At 35.3% G+C, this 20,119-nt stretch overlaps 1 protein-coding gene across 5 annotated transcripts; it reads left to right on the top strand.

Annotated features, from left to right (window-relative positions):
* Positions 1-15,920, top strand: LOC141400788 (cytochrome P450 4d8-like). 5 transcript variants are annotated; one of them, XM_073980286.1, is made up of 5 exons: positions 1-4,834; positions 5,176-5,365; positions 5,438-5,894; positions 14,810-15,378; positions 15,461-15,920. In XM_073980286.1, exons 2-5 carry the CDS (start codon positions 5,194-5,196, stop codon positions 15,808-15,810), a joined length of 1,548 nt encoding a protein of 515 aa, XP_073836387.1. In that variant the 5' UTR covers positions 1-4,834; positions 5,176-5,193; the 3' UTR covers positions 15,811-15,920. The 5 variants fall into 5 exon arrangements, with proteins under 5 accessions (XP_073836387.1, XP_073836386.1, XP_073836385.1 ...); XM_073980285.1 differs by having other exon boundaries at positions 5,054-5,365; XM_073980284.1 differs by having other exon boundaries at positions 5,050-5,365.
* Positions 15,921-20,119: the final 4,199 nt, after the last annotated feature.

Below are 20,119 nucleotides of genomic sequence, written 5' to 3'. Positions count from 1 at the left end.
ACTTCCGCGAGATGTCAGTACAATGTGTTCTTTCCACAAATTGTTGTATGCCTCACTCTGCTATATATATATATGTACAAAGCAATTCAAATAAGCGAGAGCACAACGTGCTTCATCGACTTCTCAACTGATACTGAATGCTGGTGGATTTACTTGAGTTGAATTTGTTGTCTCTTTACTAAGTCAAGTTTACTTTCTCGCGATTAATATCAATGCCGTAGGCAGCTATAGTTTTTGTTGTTGATCATAGAATATTTTGCTGTTACAAAAGGCAAAAACGGAATGTTGGCATGATTTGTTAACCACAGATCACAATCATTTATTCAGTATATGGAAATATAATCTTTACAGACTGGATGTTATTACAATAATTGGTCTGTTCCAGAACTGCAAGAATTTAATGATTTTTACTATTTTGAAAATAGTTATCGTCCTAAATACTTACAGATTCTTGCAAGTTCTGAAACAGACATAATGTAAATCTAAGAATTCCTTGAACTTATCTATACTAAATGTAAAATACAAGTTATGTTTGGTATTTATAATCTTAAATGTACTGAATACTCTTACAATTGGTTTATTTTGAGCATCTCAGGGACCCTGAAGGGAGTTTGAATCCAAGCAAACCGAATAATTCCGGACAATCTATATATCCACAAATAAATTTATAAAGAAACACATTGCATTTGGAAAATCAAAGCTCGATAGGAAATCTTAGTCTCTTAACTCCAATATTACAGTTACAATAACTTCAGTACGAGTGTGGGTATCAAAGCATTGCCAGAGAAGCCACTCTACAGCCAATATGATTTATGACCTGTGTAAACCAACAGCGAACCAGGTCACATCCCAGCAAAAAGTTTTGCCTCCAAACATGCAGTTAAATCATTTCGCTCATTTACTCAAAGAGTGACACATTTCAAAAAATCGACTTTCGAGAAAAACGCGTTTTAAGTTGACGATTGAAGTTTGACTTACCAATTTAAAAAGATTATTACACAAAAACTAAAATAACTACTGGAACCATATTTTGCAAAGAGATAGCCAGATATCAGTGCTAAATTTCTGTGCAAGATCAAGCATGATTTGAAGTGATTTAGTGCTTCACAAACTCAAAAAACTTTTGTGTTGAACTATACGAAACTTTTAGTAAATGAGCTGTAACTCGACGAGTTTTAGAGATATCAGTATGAAAATTTGACACAAGATAAAGTAGAAGTCGTAGAAAAAATAGAAATTGCTAACTCAGAAAACGCATTTTTGAGTTATGCCACTCTTTGAGTAAATGAGCGATATGTACAAGTGATTTGGAAGTGCATCAAATTATGCATTTCCATTCATGATTTTTACAAGAGCGTGACTACTGAAGGATGCACTCCATTAGCACTGGATTTTAACTAACCATTTGGCATTGCATTTTATCTATCCCTTCGGAATCGCATTTTAACTAACCCTTTAGGGTAGAGTAGGATGCAGTCCAATTTGCATCTAAAGCACGTGTTTTGATGCAGTGCTTTGGATGGAGTTTAAAGGCACTATTCGGTTCATAGATGCAATAAAAATGCAAGCCATTGCAAAATATCCCTAATTTAATAAAAATAATCTATTACACTGTGGCACAAAATGGAACTCAAAGTCTGGGGGGTGGAAAATTTCTTTTGGATATGAAAGCACTTTATGTGTATACTAAGAACCCAAAAGGAAATATTCTGAGATATCGCGCGATGAAGTTTTTGATTTTTTTTCCTTATAATACTTGGGAAAACAGCTCCATATCTCAGTTTGGCGTTGTTGTAGTTTCGTTTTGAGGTGGCATGTCTTCAGTCAAATCGATTGGCGAATCTTTTTGTAGAACATTTTATTCTTCTATCTTTGAAGTTGAGTTAGCACTGTCCGTCCGTCTCTCTGGCTGGCTGGCTGGTGCGCACGATAACTCTCGAACGGATGAAAAATTCAAATTTTGGCTTTCGTAATATTTTGCCCAAGCTTAGTTTAAGTTCGAAGATGGGCTATATCGGCCCACTTCTTCCGCGACCTCCCCCACAAAAAGTTCGGAAAATTTGTGCGCACGATAACTCTTGAAGCGAGTAACCGATTTGGTCCATACTTTGCCCATCGTAAAATGTGTACCAGACTTAGATAAGGTTTCAATGTGGCCTCAATCGGTCAAATCCTTCGGGTACCTCCCACACAAAATTTCGGAAAAGTTCAGTTTAGGGCCATCTCTCGAATCGCTTTGATTTTTGTTTACGCAAGTTGTATTCGCTGTTCTAGAACTGCAACTAGCAAAGTTTTTATAAGCGAATTAATTTAATTTGATTGAGAACTCTATAAGCTTTTTAATGGTATACATATAAGTTTAATCGGTTACTTAAAACCGGATCAAAAATCGGTTTTAATGTCGGAATATCCGTTTCAAAATTTGAGATAACCGGATCTATCCTCCAAGAAAATTTTTTATTACGTGTTCATCATTACAAGAGCTATTTGTGGTAAATATTTCAGAAGCACCCCAGATGTCTACATAAGCAATAATCAATCCACACATACTTGGGGTCTAAAACCGTTATTTCGATGAGGCACCGTTATATGGGGGCTATATTTAAACGGTTCACGTTTATATAGCCCACGTTTATATAGCCTGATCAAGAATATATATATACTTTAAGGGTCTCCGACGAATATTTCGATGTGTTACAAACGGAATGACAAATTTAATTATACTCTTCATATTATGGTGGAGGATATAAAAATATTAAGCAAATTAAAAAACGATTGTATGAAACAAATATTTTTTCGAATTTCTTTTGCGAGTTAGTTAGAGAAAATGAAGGAAAAATAAGTCGGAGTTATTCATCTATTTTAGGTAAAATTCACGTATTTATTATCGTAATCACTTCCCGAATACTCACCAACACCTTGCGAAAGATATGAGAGTTGTTCAAGTACATTTTGGGTCCCTTTAAATGGGGAATAATGTTGAAGGAAAACTGTATTATTCCCCAAAGTGTATACATTTTGGACTACGAGTAAATCGCGAAATACTCAAAATCACTTGATGTGCACTCGGTTTCTATAGTTTAGTACGCAAAAAAACTGTATGGCGTTTATTGCTCAAATTACATACACTTTTTATGGGCATCCGATTTCACTATCAACCGTGAAAAATACATGGATCTAAACACATTTCAATAAAATCCATCAAGAACCGTATATGTATTTTTGGGATAAATCAGATACTGGTCCCATGCCACTAATTTTTTTAAACCGCTGTTTTCGCAAAAACGCGAGCGATGTGTCAGTTTCTTCATTGAAATGGAAACGATCCACATAAAACGCAAATTAGTCCGCGATATTTTCAAAAACATTTTTCGCAAATATTTCAATTTTTGCAGTACCAGTTTCCGCCGTTCTAGTGGATCGAATTTCACGGTCTATGATTTATATGATCCAGACAGCCGAAAAACTAAAATATCGCGGGGTACCAGCACACTCAATGGAATATTGTAAATACTGTACCCAAAAATAGGGTTTATTAGAAAAAATATCGCACTAAATTTTGGCTTTTGGCAGTAGATTACTGTGATGCTGTGTGGGCTACATAATCAATATACATATCAAATTATTGTGTGGGAGGTACCCGAAGGAGTGGACCGATTAAGTGCATATTGAAACCTTATCTAAGTCTGGTACACATTTCAGGATGTGCAAAGTATGGACCAAATCGGTTACTCAAGAGTTATCATGCGCACAAATTTTCCGAACATTTTCGAACTGTTGTTTGGGAGGTACAGGAAGGAGTGGACCGATATAGCCCATCTTCGAACTTAAACTAAGTTTGGGCAAAATATTACGAAAGCCAAAATTTTAACCGAATCGGTTCATCCGTTAGTGAGTCATCGTGCGCTGCAGCCAGACAGACAGACGGACGGACATTGCTCAATCGTATACAAACACATTTGCATTTGAAAACCCAAAAGTTCTAGGACAGAGAAACCATTCCACAGTCGATATGTCTGAAGAGCTGCCCAACTAACTGTGACTGTGTGGGTTCGAGTCCTTGGCTTTCTTTTTTCACTTGCAAAAATTTCGATCATCAAGCTTAACTCTAAAACGAATAATAAATTAATAAAAATCGTTAAATGTTATATCTGAACTACATTAGCTGTGGTATTCTTTTAAAGTATACATTTTCCTGTGGACATACGTCCTTTTCGTACTCAAATTTGTACGTTTTGTAGACTTACGATCTTTTCCGACAAGGGCAGAACATATAGAAAAACACAACATTTTTTCTTTCTTTTTCATACGACGAGTTTTGACTTGTACTATCATTCTGTAACAAAAACGCGATTTCCAAAAAAGTGGACTTATGACATTTCCGTGAGTAGCAGACTATACACTTTATAGGGCCTCCGATGTATATTTCGATGTGTTAGAAACGGAAAGACAAATTTTATTATACCCTCCATATTATGGTGGAGCGTACAAAAACATAGCCATTAGTGAACACATCTTCTGTATTTTTTTGTAACATAGCTGGTGTGTGAGACCATGCGTCACCGTCTATGTACATAAGTAAAATAATGAATGCCAGTTTCTGTTGCATTTTCGTAAAATACAATTTTTTTTTTTCATTTATAAGACTTCCGATCGTCGAAAGACTAATTGTTTTATTTTAATCAAAGTGAAATTTCCGTCATTGCGTGTATAATCAACAGTACCTATTATAGGACGTGAAATTGCAGAAGATTTTCACTACAGTATGCTCAGATTGGATTCGAGCATGTCATAAATATTTGCAATAATTACCAGCTGGAACCAAATTCATGATGTAAGTTCTTATTACACTGATAATTTATGTATTGTTAATTTTTCATTTTTTTGTATTCAAACAATTATAAAAGCATTACTATGCTGATAGCATTGCGCCGCAGATAAAGAATATGTTTTCATAGCTCAAGCATAAATACGACTTTAATCAGTTATTTTATTATCTCTTTTCATGCTCCGAAAAATCAACTTATGTTTATATACGACGGACAAAAGATAGCGACGATGCTTCCATAGGTCAAATATAAATACGGCTTTATTCAATAATTTTATTCTCTCTTTTCGTGTTGCGTATAATCTACTTATGTTTACACATCATTAAAAATCTCTTTGATAAATCAGTCTGCGTTCATCATTGAAATGCTCTACTTCACATTGATCTTAATATTTCTAATCATATTAATATTTATATGGGCACTGCGAATCCATATCAGTACAAAATATAGTCGCATACTTACCGATCATATTCCGGGACCTCATTGTTATCCCATATTGGGATGTGTGGGTGAAGCAATTAAAATAAATCCTGACAGTAAGATCAGAGTAATAAAATAATCAAAAAATTCATAATTTATAAACTATTTACCCATTTCTAATATCATAGAATTTCTGGAAGCAACATACGAAGCACGTGACAAATATGGAAGTATAATAAAAATATGGATGTTGAATCGTCTTTTCATATGCACATCAAATATTGAGCTTTACCAACAAATATTAGCAACTCCTACACAAATTAGCAAATCATGTTTGTATACTATTTTGAAACAATGGCTTGGTACGGGTTTACTAATGAGTGACGGACAAAAATGGCACACTAGGCGTAAAATTATAACACCAACATTTCATTTTACAATACTGGAACAATTCATAGAAGTTTTCGATAGGCAATCAACGGTGCTGTTAGATTGTCTGGCTGAGAGAGCGGATGGAAAGACTCCTTTCGATATTATGCCGTACATTTGTTCTGCTGCCATGGATATAATAACGGAAACAGCTATGGGTGTTAATGTTAATGCTCAAACGGATAAAAATATGCCATACACTATGGCAGTAAAAGAGTGAGTACTGGGAAATTTGAAATAACGTTTAGAGTTAATTAATTTTAAGTTGGGTCGCTTGATTACCCCGAAGCTGTGCTCCATACCGAACTTCATACCTCAATAAGATAATGCAATTAAGCTATGTGTGTACCCCCGACCAGTCGACAGGATATTTTGTATGAAAGTGAGTTCCGACAAAATTAGACACATATACATATGTATGTAGTTATTGGTGATGATCCTAAAATATTTATCTATATCAATAACATAATAAATGGATGACTTACTTTATGATTCATCATCATCCAGACGAAACGGCTGAAGCTAGAATCTTGAAATTTTGGGTGAGAGTCACTCTTGGTCCGAAGGTGTCAGATAAGGCTGGGTTTTTGGAAACTCGTACGAGAATTGTACGAAAAGTACTGAAAGTTACTAAATATGGTACCATTTGCATTTGACGAACCGGTGGAGCTAGAAATTTGAAATGAGAGTATAGTACCCTTGACAGGCGGCAGCGTTAAGTTGCATTAAGATGTGCATTTAATTTTAGCCTGACGGACGACAGTTTTTGCATTTACTAAACAGCTGACAACAAACTAAAATGAAACCATGGTTTGCTGGGAATTCCTGAAATATTTTTTCTGTGTGTGTTCAACACTCACCGTCGGCCCGGTACTTTTTGTTAAAAAAAAAACAGTTGGTGGTGCACATGTAAGCGTATAAAAACCCTTAATATTCGTACGCTTGGCATAGTGTGTAGTTTATTCGGCTAGAAAGCAGAAGTTCGTGAGTTCAAATCCAGCAAAGAGCGAAATAAAATAAAAATATGAAGTGTGTTGAAATTTAATACAAATTCCACCAGAACTCTTATAAAAATAGAAACTATTTATTTAGCTCATAGCTTATTTTTCAACTTCCAGTGGCCATAGCATAACTAGTTATTCTAGTGGTCACAGAATAACTAGTAACTCAGTGCGACATGCCCGACATGTTAAAATAATGATTTAGTAGGGGGGTTTTGCAACCAAAAATTACTATAACAAGTAAAAAAGTATCAGTCGAAATTGCCGACAGAGATATACCCTCAGTCTGTGTGGATTGAAATACTTGTTTTCCAAAAAAAAAAACTTACGTATTAAGGGGGGTTTTCAAAACAATATGGATAGGATTAAAGCGCAAATATTTGCGGGGATATCGGTAGATAGGGCTATTTTAACCTGAGTTTCGACAATATTTACAGTACCATTTTAGCGAATATTTTCGAACTTTTGTGGGGGAAGTATCGGAAGGTCCACTCCTTCCACCTTCGAATTTCATATAATATTCGAAGAAATATTACGATATCCAAAGTTTGGACGAACGCAGTATTCGGTTCGAGCTCTTCAGTCACTACATATGGTGCCATAGAGGCTTTTTTCTCAAGAAGTATGGACTTGCTCTTGAAAAAACTTTTACTGTCGTAATTGATGCAGTGAATGCAAGTTGCCTCAACAAAAATTAAAGTGATCCGAGAGCTGGTATTAAAGTGAATTTATCCAAAATATGTGTCCAAATTCGAACCTGTCCTATACCTGGTAGATATATTTGGATGTGTAAAGTATGGACCAAATCGGTCACTACCATCAAGAGTTATCATGCGCAAAATTTGTCCGAACATTTTTGAACTCTTGGGGGGAGGTACCTGAAGGATTGGACCTGATATGGTTTACCTTCGAACTTAAACTAAGTTTAGACAAAATATTACGAAGGCCAAATTTTAGACCTAGTCGGCAAATCCGTTCAAGAGTTATCTTGCGCTCCAACCACTATATACGATGTCATAGGGGTTTTTGGCACCATTCAGGCTATTTTCTCAGGAAGTATGGACTTGCCCCTGATGAAAGTTGTACTGTCGTATAGAGGACAGTGAATAGAAGTTGCTACAACAAAAACCAAAACGATTCGAGAGCAGGTCCTAAAGTGAACATTTCCAAAATTTTGTGTGGGAGGTACCCGAAGGAGTGGACGGATTGGGTCCATATTGAAACCTGATCTAAGTCTAGTAGAAATTTCACGATGTGCAAAGTGAGGACCAAATGGGTTACTCCCATCAAGAGTTATCGTGCGTACAAATTTTCCGAACATTTCCGAAGTTTTGTGGGGGAGTTACCGGAAGGAGTGGACCGATGTAACCCATCTCCGAACTTAAACTAAGTTTGGACAAAATATTACGAAAGCCAAATTTTGGACCGAATCGGTTGATCCGTTCGAGAGTTATCGTGCGCACCAGCCAGCCAGACAGACGGACAGACAGACAGACGGACGGACATTGCTAGATCTACTCAAAATTGTCTGAAACGGATATCGTACAAACATACTTGGGGTCTAAAACCATTATTTCGATGAGGCACATTTTTGGTCGTATCAAAGTGTAAATACCCTCTTTAGCCTAAAGGCTGAGGGTATAAAAACCCATTATTTAGTAAGGATTTTTTTGCTGGGTAAACTTGGTACACATTGGATTTATGTGATCGGATTGGGCAGCAATCCTGAAATTTGGAATTAAGATTACGGTTGGATGGTAAGTTGGAGGTAGTTTCGAAAATTCGTACTTATGGGTACGAAAAGTACAAAGTTTGGTACAATCTGGATTTGGGTGGACGGATAGAGGTGGAATCAGAAATTTGGAATTAAGATTGTTGTTGGATTGAAGATTTGAGGTAGATCTGGAAATTCGTACTTATGGGTACGAAAAGTACTAAATAGTACCAAATTTGGAACAATTTAGATTAAGGTGATTGAATAGAGCTGGAATCCTGAAATTTAGAATTATTATTACTGTTACTAAATGATACTGAATTTGGTACAATTTGGATGAACGGATAAAGCTGGAAACATGAGATTTTGAATTAAGGTTACTGTTGCATTGTAGGTAGTTTTGGGAAATCGTACCTATGTGTACAAAATTTAGTACAATTCCGATTTGAAATCTGAAAATAGGAATTCAGTTTATGTTGTATTAAAGTATTGAGATATGGAGGTAATTTTCGAAATGCCTACTTATGTGTACTAAATTTGGTACAATTGTTTTTGGGTTATCGGATAGAACTAGAATCCTGAAATTTGGAATTAAGATTATTCTTGGAGTTCTGGATTGAGATATGGAGGTAGTTTTAGAAATTCGTGCTTATGTGTACGGTAAGTAGAAAATTTGGTATTGGGGGTAAGAATACTAAATTTTGTGTAAGGTTGAGATATGAAGGTTGTTTTGGAAATATGTACTAAATTGCGTATAATTTGTAGGAATTGAGTTGTAATTCTGAAATTTTGAATGAAGATAGCTCTTGATGCGTATTGTTGATATATGGACGAGGTGGTACTAAAATGCGTATTGGGTGGAAGAGAAGTAGAATTCTGGAATTTGGCTTTTGTCTGTGGGATTGTGAATGTAGTCGGTTTTGGAAATACTTTCTATAAGAGTATGAAAGGTACCAAATGTTACGTAATTTTTTATTGGGTGTATGGATATAGTTAAAATTCTGAAAATTACTAAATAGAGCTAAATTTCGTATAGGCTGTAGGGACTGTAGTTGAGTTCTGAAAAGTTGTAGGAAGAAAGCTGTTAGTTGGTGTGTAGTTGGTTTTGGAAATACTATAGCACTTATAAAAAGTACTAAATTGTGACATGGGTCTAGGGATAGAGTTGGAATTCTGAAATTTGGTGCAAGGGTCAGTGTTGCTAATCTAAAGATACTAAAACTTGGTAAATGGTATTCCCAATACAAAATGCCGTACATCCTTTAGGGTTTGAATTCTGAATTTTGGTATTAGGGGCAGTGTTGGGTGTAGGTTTGAGATGTGGAGGTTGTTTTGGAAATACATTCCGAAGAAAAGCCATTAAATACTACTAAATTCCTTTTAGGGTGTGTGGGTAAAAGTGTTACTCAGAAATTTGGCATAAGGGTCAGTGTTCATGTTTACGGTTCAGATGAGGATGTAGTTTTGGAAAAACATACTATAAGGTGTTTAACGTTTAATTTTATAATTCGGAAATTTGGTGTTAAGTGTAATGTTATTGTGTGGGATTGAGATATTTAGGTGATTTGGAAAATATGTACCAAAAAGATATTTGGTATTGGGTCTTTCTGGAGTTTTGAAATTTGGCATAAGAACGATATAAGAAGAGTGATGTGTACGATTGAGGAAAGAAGATTGAATTGGGATTGCGTACAATAAGTGCACGAAATGGGTGAAAGGTGTTCTGGTATTAGGGTCCTTGCTAGTGAGCTAGGGATGTCGCTTTGGAATGGGTACTAATGTACAAAAGCACTTAATTTGATACATTTTGATATTATGTGATATGATAGAATTGGGATTCTGAAATTTGGAATGAGGCTTGTTGTTGATGTGTAGGTTTTAAATAAGGATTTCGCTTCGGAAAATAATTATAAGCTTATGAAAAGTACTACACTTGGTATTAGATGAAGGGATAGAATTGGAATTCTAACATCTGGGGTTAGGGTTGAAATAAGGAAATGGTTTTGGGAAATATATATAAGCATACGAAAAGTAATTAAAAGTACTACATTTAGTATTGGGTGATGGAATAGTTCTGGGAAATGCGTAATATATGTGTAAACAAGTATGAACGGCTTTAAGTTCGGCCGGGCCGAACTTGTTATACCCTCCACCACGAGTGCTATTTAAGTAAAATGGAACAATTAATTTCTTTTCGTTTATGAAGAAGACTTAATACCAAATTTCAGCAATGTCGTTAACATTTAAAATACCGAAATTCGGGTGAGAACAAAATTTCTGGCGTAAAGTTTTTAGACTCAAAGAAGACTAAATGCCAAATTTTCGATATTTATGTTAAATAATGTGGTTAAAACCTAAAAAATACCGTAAATCAAGAGGTACGCCTCTATGGGATATATAGGAAGACTTGTACCTATACTGATAATTCCTTTCTGGAAAATTTTATAACCTAATGAAAGACTAAATAACAAATTGCAGTCATTTCGGTGGGATATTGACGTCACAGCTTTCACAATTGCGATAATCGGGAGGTACCGTTCTATGGGGGTTATATCGAAGCGTGGACTTATACCGACGAAATTCAGTCGGAAAGGGTTTTACTTCCAACGTAGACTAAATACCAAATCTCAGCTATTTCAGTGGGTTGTTGTGGCCACAACCTTCAAATTACCGGAAATCGGGAGGTACCGTTCCATGGGGCTATATGAAGGCGTGGACCTATACCAACAAATTGCATATGGAAAGTTGTATACCTCAAATGAGGACTAAATAACAAATTTCAGCAATTTCAGAGGAATATTGGAGCCACAATCTTCAAAATATCGGAAATCGGGAGGTACCGTTCTTTGGGGGCTACATGTAGGCGTGGACCCATACCAACAAAATGCTGGGGGGAACAAAATGCTACGTACCACATTTCAGCCATTTCGGTTTAATAATGAAGCTAAAACCTTCAAAATACCGAAAATCGGTTGGTACCGTTTTGTGGGGGCTGTATTAAAGCGTGAACCTGTACCAAAAATTGTTGGGGAAAGCTTTATACCCCCAACGAAGACTAAATAGCAAATTTCAGCCACTTCGGATGAATACACAACCTTCAAAATACCGAAAATCGGGAGGTACCGTTCTATGGGGGCTATATGAAGGCGTTGGCCAATACCTACAAATTTAGAAGGGAAAGTTTAATACCCTCAACGAAGACTAAATACCAAGTTTCAGCCATTTTGGTGGATTATTGCGGCCATAACCTTCAAAATACCGAAAATCGGGAGATACCGTTCTATAGGGGATATATCGACACCTCCAAATAATAGTATGCTAAGTCTAAAAAGTGAGTTTTACAGGGGAAGCTCTCAAAGTGTGGAAATTTTTTTGAACTTCAGTACTATGCTAAGTCAATATTTGTTTATAACTTCTGTTCGAATTGACCGACCATTACCAAAATTTGACAGAATTTATGTTAAAGGACGTTCGACACCTCCAAATAATAGTTTGCTAATTCTGAGCAGTGAGTTTTGCAGGACAAGCTCTAAAAGTTTGGAACTTTCATTGACCTTCAGTACTATGCTATGTAAATATTTGTTTATAACTTTTGTTCGGATTGTCCGATTATTACCAAAATTTGACAGAATTTAAGTTAAAAGACGTTAAATATAAAAATGTAAAGAACTTGAAACATGCTATGTCGACTTAGCATACTATTGTTTGGAGGCGTCGATATGAAGGCGTGAATCTACAAATTTCCTGGGGGAAAGTTTAATATCCTCAACGGAGACTAAATACCAAGTTTCAGTCATTTCAAAGGAATATTGAAGCCACAACCTTCAAAATACCGAAAATCGGGAGATACCCTTCTATGGGGACTATATGAAGGCGTGGGCCCATACTAACAAAATTCTGGGGGAAAGTTTTATACCCCCAACGAAGACTAAGTACCAAATTTCAGCCATTTCGGTGTAATAATGAAGCTAAAACCCTCCAAATAACAAAAATCGGCAGGTACCGTTCTATGGGCGCTATATCAAAACGTGGACCGATATAGCCCATTTGCAATACCAGACATCCTAGGAATAATAGAAACTTCTATACCAAATTAGGGTCAGTGTTCAAATTTCTATCTTTAAAATTGCGAGCTGTATCTTGACTTCAACAGACGGACATTGTTAGAACGACTTAGAATTTAATCCTGATCAAGAATATATACACTTTACAGGGTCTCCGATGAATATTTCGATGTGTTACAAACGGAATGACAAATTTAATTATAACCTCCATATTATGTTGGATGGTATAAAAAGTACTAAATTATTGAGTGAAGGCCAGTGACCCTTAGCATTATAGGTTAAAATGAAAACATTGTTCTTGAAATTCAAACTACCCGACTGGTCTGTTTTACTAACACGATTTGAATTCAAATTGTTTTACAATAATAGAAGCTTGGATTTGAAATCGAATCGTCTTAAAGAAACGGGTCATACGGAAAGTATATTAATTGTGTACCGTTAGTATTCGGTGGTGATGAGGTAGCGGACACATTGTAGTCGATTTATATAGTTTTATTTCCATTGCTAAAGCTTCAGTATCTAATAAGGATAACCTTGGTGTAATGATGGACATGATCACTCAAAGAATGCAGTGGGTTCAAACATATCATAAAAATTATAGCATTGGCATCAATTTTTCTGTCAATTTCCGGTATGAAAAATTTGTATATAAATGTACATAGTTAACGGAAGAGAATAGAAAGGTCAATAGTTTCCCAGCAAAATGTTCGATGACAAATCATGAGTTGAATTATGGGTGCAAGTGACATATCATACGTGAAAATTTAGGTGAATCACCAATGACATTTACAAGGGAGTGACACACACTTTCACCAATTCATTGTCATAGCATTTTGCACCAGTTCATTGTCATAGCATCTTGCACCAGTTCATTGTCATAGCATCTTGCACCAGTTCATTGTCATGGTTTCTTGCACCAGTTCATTGTCATGGCTTCTTGCACCAGTTCATTGTCATGACTTCTTGCACAAGTTCATTGTCATGGCTTCTTGCACCAATGCTTTGGATCCGAATTTTCGCCAATCAGAAATAAAATTTGCAATACAATTATGTAATTTGTTGAATTAATAAGAATGCAATGTTATTTTTCTTTATTTTGTATGTAATTTTCAAAATTATATATTATATTAATCTGGAATATCATATTTATCTCTTCCGATGGCTGCAAGATATTTCTTTCAACTTGGGGTTCCGTTTTTCCAATATTCCTTAAATTATGTTTCAATCTCTGAACCAAGCTCATCATTTGGGAAATCTAGTATAAATTTGAATTCTGTTATGTTATTTCAAAAGAAAAACTTATCCTGTAATAGTTACCATGTAATGGTCTCTTTTATACCGATCTTCTACTTTGCTTACCTAACTTTGGATGCCATGTTTTGTGATATCATATTGAACTTGATCTTTCCATTGGAGTTTTGTTCTTCCCTCGGGTGGCGTAACGTCAAATGGCTCGTATTAATATACCGGTGGCATCTTTATCCATCCTGTTGACACGGCCCAGCCAACCCAATAATTGCAGCTCGATATGTTTTACTATATCGGTGTTGGTGGGCTGGTGGAGCTCGTGGTATCTTTCATACTTCTTTATAATATCCACAAAACGAAACAGGTTTCCAAACACAAAATATATTTTTCTTTTATCTTATATCAATTTACATTGTATTTTTAATTAAAATATATAAATTTTGCCACTATCGATCACTTTCATCTGACTTTTATTTTCATTTTAACAATTACCTCTGCAAGTACACAATTATTCGGGTACATGAGTATTTGATAATTTATTGTGCGGGTACTTATCAATTTATTTAAACTCATGACAATATTATGACAAAGATCGGATCTTTCACCACTTCAATTTCACTCATGACAATTCGATGAAAAAGGTCGGATCTTTCACGACTTCAATTGCACTCATCAAAATTCAATGAAAAAGATCGGATCTTTCACGAATTCAATTGCACTCATGAAAATTCTATGAAAAATATCGGATCTTTCACGACTCCTTTCGCACTCATGCCAAAGAATCAGTGAAATCATGATTTCACATGGAATCACTTCCATTTAATTTTGCTGGGTTGTTTTCCATATATAATGTAGGATTCATCTCCCACATAAATGTTCCAAGGATTACAGGAAATCTAAAAAGTAAAAGTCTTTCAAACGTTCAAAACGTCGTTGCACATGACTTCGATCCCCTTTCATAATCTGCTGGAAACAAAAAAGTTCACTAATAATGAGCAGACCATTTTTGAACGTTTTTTTCCATGGTTTTGTACATTTTTAAAGAAGTAAAATACTTAACTGACTCTTTGCAGATAACAATTTACTTTATTTCTAATTTTTCAGGATGACCAGCCTATCGATGTGGCGCTTTATTCGAACATATCTTAACGATGAAATTGTTTTCTCGATTTTACATCCATTTAAGAAACTGCGGCAAAATAAACTCATAAAGATAATGCACAAATTCACAAGAAGCGTTATTGAGGAAAGACGTCGTGAACTGGAAAAACGCTTAAAATCTAAAGAAAATATTACTGATCATGATCCACACGGCATTGGTATGAGAAAACATATGGCCCTAATGGATGTCTTATTGCAGGCAACGACAGCTGATGGTGTACCATTGTCAGATGAAGATATACGCGAGGAAGTGGACACATTTATGTTTGAAGGTCATGATACAACAACTACGGCACTTTGTTTCACATTATATCTTATTTCACGGCATCCTGAGGTCCAGCAGAAGCTCTTAGATGAAATTTATGACATCTTTGGGAAGAGAATTGCCGATCCATTCACTATAACAAAACTAAATGAATTGAAATATATGGAGTGCGTTATTAAAGAGTCATTACGTTTATATCCACCCGTACCTATTATAGGACGAGAAATTACAGAAGATTTTCATTACAGTAAGTTCACACTGGATTCAAAAATGCTACAGATATACTGAAATATTTATTGTTTTTTTTTTTTTTTTTTTTGCAATTACAGCCCATTCCGAAATAGGTGATGGTGTTTTACCTGCTGGAACCCAACTCATGATGTATATTTTCCATGGACTTAGAGATGAATCAGTCTTTCACAATCCAACGGAATTTATACCCGATCGACATAGAGATTCGTCTATTAATAGTCCATTCATTTTTGTTCCATTCAGTGCAGGTTCACGAAATTGTATTGGTCAGCGTTTTGCGATGCTTGAAATGAAAACCGTCCTTTGTAAAATTCTGCGTGAATACGAATTGCTGCCACTAGGACCTGATATTAAACGTGTACTTGGTATAATCTTACGTTCGGAAACGGGTATGCAACTTGGCATTAAAAAGAGGGCGACGACTTGAAAAGTGCGATATTTATTCTAAAGAAAAAACTATTATAAAATGTCGAACTGATATGAATCTTGGAATCTTAAATGTTATGCTATGAAATAAATTTTATAAAAATGTCAAAATTATGTATTTATATTCTATATCCATTTATGGCAAATTTACTTCAAACGTGTTCTAATAAAACAGGTCATTAAAGTTGTTAATTTCATTGATTATAGGGCAAATAAAACATACGATAAGTTAGTGTGATTCTCATTTATTTGAGAATACTAGACACTTAAAGAGTTCGGGTTTTCGCTAAACAAGGCATCATTTCAAAAAGCTGAAAAGCCAATTGATAATTCCCTTTGCCGGGATGAAATCATGATATTGGTAGCGATCAGTAATATTTGCAACACTGTCAGTTCGTTTTGAAAAACATTACTCTCTCTAACAGAAAGTAATGATAAAGTTTAAGCCATTGGGGTAATACTGCAGACTTAAAAATAAAAAAAATATCGCCAAAGTAAAAAGGTAAGGATGTTACACGTTTCACAAAGGAATTAACCTGTCGGCGCCACCCTAGGGAGGTATCCCTAAAGTTAGGTTAGGCTAACCTATCCCAAAAGTTACCAATTTGTTATTTTCCAGAAGTTACGCGGGCTAAGAAGGAGTTTTGTGTCCCTTTCAAAAACCCCTAATTTGTATACCCTCCACCATAATATGGAGGGTTTAATTATATTTGCATTCCGTTTGTAACACATCGAAATATTCGATGGAGACACCATAAAGTATATATATTCTTGATCAGCATAAAATTCTCAGTCGATATAACCATGTCCGTCCTTCTGGTGAAATCAAGATACAGCTCGCAATTTAGAACTATATAATTTGGTATAGATGTTTCTATTACTCCTAGGATATTTGGTATTGAAAATAGGCTATATCGATCGACCATATAACCGATACCTCACGATTTTGAAAGTTTTAGTTTCATTATCAGGCCGACAATGCTGAAATTTGGTATTTAGTCTTCGTTGGAGGTATAAAACTTTTCACCTGAAATTTGTCAGTATATATCCGACACCCCTTCATATAACCCCCATTCAAAGGTACCTCCCGATGTTTGGTATTTTGAAGGTTATGGCCTCAATACCCCACCGAAATGCCTGAAATTTGTGGGTATAAGGTTTTCTACCTGAAATTTGTCGGTATAGGTCCTCATCTTCATATAGCCCCCATAGAACGGTATTTTGAAGATTGTGGCATCAATATCCCACCGAAACGGCTGCAATTTAGGTACTAAGTCTTCGTTGGGGGGTATACAGGTTTCAAAATTAAATCTTTCGGTATTGGTCCAAGTCTTCATATAGCCCCCGCAGAACTGCCCCACCAAATTGTCGATATTTGGACGATTTTGGCTCCAGTATCCCACCGAATGTTTAAAAATTTGGTTGGGGTCATAAAACTCTCCACCAGAAAGTTGTCGGTATAGGCCCAAGTCTTCATATAGCCCCAATAGAACAAATTTAGCCAAATTATTCAAACGGAATAACTGAAATTTGGTATTTAGTATTTGCTACAGGTACAAGGCATTTATGTAGGTTCACGTTTTTGTATAGCCCCCATATAAGCGTAGCCACCACTTAAGGGTTTTTTTTGACAAGTTTTCGAACAGAGATTGCTTAGTTTACTAAATTCGGAAAATGGTACATATTGGTTCATGTTTTGGAAAGAATAACGATGACGTCCCATATGAGCTCGTTTAATGGGAGTATTATCAGTTGAATTTTACTACTCCTGCAATAAGAGGAAGAGCTTACTACTTTCATAAACGAAAGGAAACTAGTTGTTTTTATTCATTTAAATACAGTTCATTGTGGAGGCTATAAAAAGTTCGGTCCGGCCAAACTTTTGACCTGGGTACATAAGCTGCCTCGCCTGCTTTCCTTGCTTGCGTCTGTTAAAAGTATAAAGAAGGCTGAGCCAATTTTCGAACTAGGTTGCCCTTTTTTATTCTTTTATCAGAAGCACGCTAACGAGGCTTATTATGTACCTAGGCCTTTAACGTCGTTCTTACTAGTTTAACCTAATATGGTCCGAAATGACTGCGTTTTAGTATGTTCTTTCGTCGTCTTTTCGAGGGTCTCTGAGTCAGGTACCTTCTTTAATAGGTTTTAAAATTATATAGTTATGGGCAATACTTCCTCCCTATTATAAACTAAGGGGAGATTCCCATAATAACACTGTGCAACATTTTTAATGTAATCTTGTGCAAACAATTTAAACTATGGAATACAGTTCTTAATGCAAATTAAAGCTGCCGTCTGTCTAGGGTATTTGTCGGGTTATGTCATTTCGGTTATGTCGTGTGCCCCTATACCTAGTTTTCAGTTAAAGATCTGTTTATAGTGACTTCAAAAAATTGTAAAATGTTCTGAAAAATAAAAACTTTAAAAGCTTTTTGTGCAGAAGCTTTTTTATCGAAACACTTTATAATTAACATTTTATGTAATCTTATGTAGAAAGTCATCACGCTATGATATATAAAACAGCATGAAATAATTTTTTAGAGTGTTCTGAAATATTACTGAGAACTGTAGGTATTTGCAAGATTTTTGCAAAGGTTAATTAGTTCAACTCCCAATAGTTTAGCTGATACCGACCAGAATTCTCGAAATTATATACAATTTGCTATATTTTATCGATGTTGATGCCCTAGATGGAGTTTTTCTTATATGGTCTGTTTAACAGATAAGTAGACATCGGATTTTGCATATTTGCATATTTTTTAATATTAAAGATTCTGATTGGACCAAAATTCGTTTCAGAGAAATCTAAATTCAATGGCAGGGTCATATTTCGTATTTATTTTGCATATTTGCATATTTTGCATATGCACAAAATATGCAAAAAATATGCAAAATATGCAAAAAATATGCAAAATATGCAAAAAATATGCAAAATATGCAAAAAATATGCAAAATATGCAAAAAATATGCAAAATATGCAAAAAATATGCAGAATATGCAAAAAATATGCAAAGTATGCAAACAGATTTTGGCCGAAAATCGTCATAAAAGTCGTAAAATTGTCATTTAAAGTTGGAAAAACCATAAAAAATACATAACAGTGTTCTAAACTAAGACTGTAGACCGTATAACGTCGATTTTTTCAGCAGATTAATTTGTTATTGAGACCATTTACGACAGTGTGGTGTAGGGTATTAAAATATGGTACCGTAATACCATTTTTTAATTATTAAACTATGTAAAAATATAAAATTTGATAAAATATCAAACGTTTTGTGTAAAATTCAATATTTTCTTTTTGCAGCATTTTAATTTAATTTGTAGCATTGGGCTGGTTTTAACTCAAAGGACCAAATCGATCTCGGAATTTTTTAGCCAGGGAGCCGCCTAAGCCTTTTAGTATAGTTAGATTTTAAGATTGCCAAAGTTTGAGCACAATTCGAATATGTTAACACGTGGTACTGGGGTCTCGAAGTTATGAAAATCTTTTTTTTTGTTTTTTTTGCTATTTGGCGACTTCGACGGCCCATATATGTGGAACGCTTAAAGCTACTTGCCGTATTACGCATTTAATTAAAAGCTATTCTGTTCTTCACCTTTCTTGCTGAACAACAAAGTACGTAAGTGTTACTGAATTCGAGACAATAAACCCAATGTCCCGAAAAAGACCTTAGGGCAAAAATGGAGTCTATTAAAAAAAACACAACTTTTTTTTCTTCCTATATTATCAAATTTTTGGGAATGAAAACGAGTATATTTTACTTTATTTGAAAATGTTGCCTATTAGGGCGAAGATCTATTTTAATTCATTTCTCGTTGGAGTCGAGCTTAATGACCGATGATATTTGCAAGTGAAAAGCCGAAGATTCGAACCTCCACAACCACCATTATGTGACATGTTTGCCTTTTGTAGAGACTCATCAGACATATCGGCCGTGGAATGGCATTGCTATCCATCAAACATTTCCTTTTTCAAATGCAATTTTGTGTTTACAAAGATGGACATTTGTTAAAATGTTGCTTACACGGGAGATATATATCAGTGAACACATAGCTAACTACGCGTTGAAATTACGGGCATTAAGGGACTGACATAATGTGGTTTTGGAGCCATCTGGGTAAAGATGACAACTTGGTGATGAACTCGACTCCTTGCTATGTCGCTCACAATTTTCAAGTTATTTACCATCCTTTACCCCTCCTGGTAGTTGATGTTCTGTGGTCAAATTGCAGGATCTTTTTCAAGAAATTCGGAGTTAAAGTTTAATCTCTTGAACAGCAATGCCTGGTAAACCTTTTTCTAGGCAGTT

The sequence above is a fragment of the Musca autumnalis genome, unplaced genomic scaffold (genome assembly GCF_047663935.1).
Source record: "Musca autumnalis isolate F117 unplaced genomic scaffold, ASM4766393v1 scaffold_4, whole genome shotgun sequence".
Taxonomy (NCBI): domain Eukaryota; kingdom Metazoa; phylum Arthropoda; class Insecta; order Diptera; family Muscidae; genus Musca; species Musca autumnalis.
The sequence above is the reverse complement of the archived record's forward strand: the minus strand, read 5'-3'. Positions and strand labels throughout refer to the sequence as shown.